This window comes from Austrofundulus limnaeus, unplaced genomic scaffold (genome assembly GCF_001266775.1).
Source record: "Austrofundulus limnaeus strain Quisiro unplaced genomic scaffold, Austrofundulus_limnaeus-1.0 Scaffold102, whole genome shotgun sequence".
NCBI classification, from domain to species: Eukaryota; Metazoa; Chordata; class Actinopteri; order Cyprinodontiformes; family Rivulidae; genus Austrofundulus; species Austrofundulus limnaeus.
This window is the reverse complement of record NW_013952504.1, coordinates 75,869-77,805: the sequence shown is the minus strand read 5'-3', so window position 1 is coordinate 77,805 and position 1,937 is coordinate 75,869. Positions and strand designations below refer to the sequence as shown.

General features: G+C 38.9%; 1 protein-coding gene across 1 annotated transcript; it reads right to left on the bottom strand.

The window, feature by feature from the left end:
• Window positions 1-515: 515 nt before the first annotated feature.
• On the bottom strand, window positions 516-1,561 carry LOC106521073 (uncharacterized; the record flags this gene model as incomplete). Its single annotated transcript, XM_014013481.1, is given in 1 exon segment — window positions 516-1,561. A coding segment is annotated over 1 exon segment (1,046 nt), but the record flags the coding sequence as incomplete, so codon positions are not given.
• Between the last annotated feature and the right edge of the window lie 376 nt (window positions 1,562-1,937).

The following is a 1,937-nucleotide window of genomic DNA, read 5'->3' as shown; positions in this document are numbered from 1 at the left end:
TTATTCTAACTTTACCAGCTCCTCTTTCTCCCCTTTTCTTACGTGTCTCAAAGCAGATTGTTTTGATAATGTTCCTATATGATACTTAAAGCCCTAAAGCTTCCAGACCAGACCACTCCAGCTTGAGAGGGAGTTAGTATTTTATAGCAGTGCAGAAATGTTTTATTTATTATTTAATTTAAAGATGTCAACAACCTTACATGTTGGATCCAGAATCTGACCCAGAACCAGAAGAGAATTAAGACGAGGAAATTGTAGTCGGTAAGTCCAGACCTTATTAGGCAGTTCTGTCACAATTAATTTGATGTGATAGTGAAATAATATAAAACATAATAGAAAATAGAGAAAACTGAATGAGCTGGAAAATATGACCCAACATCTTTTCAGCACCAGGAAAGACTAAATTCAGCTTTTCTGAACTCCTAGAAACTCCAAGCACACAACAAAATGTATTTAACAGCTGAAAAAGTTGAATTTGCACGATATATACCCTTTGACACAAACCATGGATTTACCTGAGCTTCAGAGAAAAGCGCAGGCCATCTCTCCTGGAAATCTTGGATGGCAGGACACTTCTTTACAACTTCTAGTCGTCGATAGGCGAAACATCTATCCATTTTCTCTGCAATCACCTTCTCGTTGTTTTTTTTCTTCATTTCTTGCAAAAGATTTAGTCTCTCCTTCTCCAAAGTGTCTTCTGTTTCTCCCAAAGGAAGTGGAGGCAGGTAGTTCACTTCAGCTTTCTTAGGCCTTTTGATGCCTTTGCTTGAACCTTCTTCATTAATCCTCTGCTTTTTCAGTGAGTTCACCTCCAACTCTGGACAGACAAGTTGGCGACCTCTTAATTTTGCCCGGTAATTTCCCATTTTATATTTGATCCTCTGCTGCCATCCAYACAGGCCATTAAAAGATCCTGGCTCTTTGAGGCATGGATACTTTTCAGTTAGAGCTTCAACCACAGTCAATATCTGGATCCCAGTGGGGTATGCTGTGTAGCCAAATACCACTTCTGCCAGCTTCTCTAGTATGCTACTTGTCAATCTCGGGTCATTGAGCAGTGTGCCATCRTTGAGGAATGCTTGGTTTCCAGCTTCCAGCTGAAGTTCTACATCATAGGAAAARGTAGGTATTTCAAATTTGGCAGGCCAAAGTTGARTACGACGAGATGTCCCACTTTCATCTGAGGATGAGAGAAGGATGGTGTCCTGAGATCCTGATGAGTCGGGAGAGGAGTTGTCTGAGGATTCTTCTGGTAGTGGGTAGTCAACCTCTGAGTCTTCCACAGAACTCACATTCAGCACAATTGGCTGTGTTTGCACAATCTTTAATGTTGCCCTGTCTTCCACCTCTTCAATGCAGCTCAGAGTAAAAAAYTGGCCTCCAAAGTCCATGTCTTGATAGAGGACAGTAAAATCCCCTGGAATGTTGAAAGTCTCTCTGATTACATTGAAAAGRTCTGTGAGAGTACTTGGTAAGCCTGAGGGAAGAGTCATTTTGCGAATATCGCTCTCTTCAAAAACGATGCGTAGTTTTGCTGGGGTATCCAGCTTGCCTGAGGAAGCTGCATTGGAGACAGAAAAGATGTCTGATCTTTTTTGTTATTTTCACAGAAATGCTGAATGTCAAGACTTCAATATGTTTAATATTTTTTATATGAAAAGCTTTAACAATACTATACATATTTGTGTTAAACAGTACCAAAAATATTGYGAAATAGAATAAAGAAAAAAGTTTTGCATTTAACCCAAACTGTGATTAGGAGAACAAAGAGAATACACTAGTGGKTTTTCAAATAAGATAGACTGTAGGTAGTCACAAGCAAAAAAGTATTATAAAAAAGGTAAGCAGTAGCTTGGCATTGTTCAATTTTTACTTATGCCAAATTTTATTTAACAACTCCAGTTTCAAACAGTTGTCATTTGTGACTACTAATAACG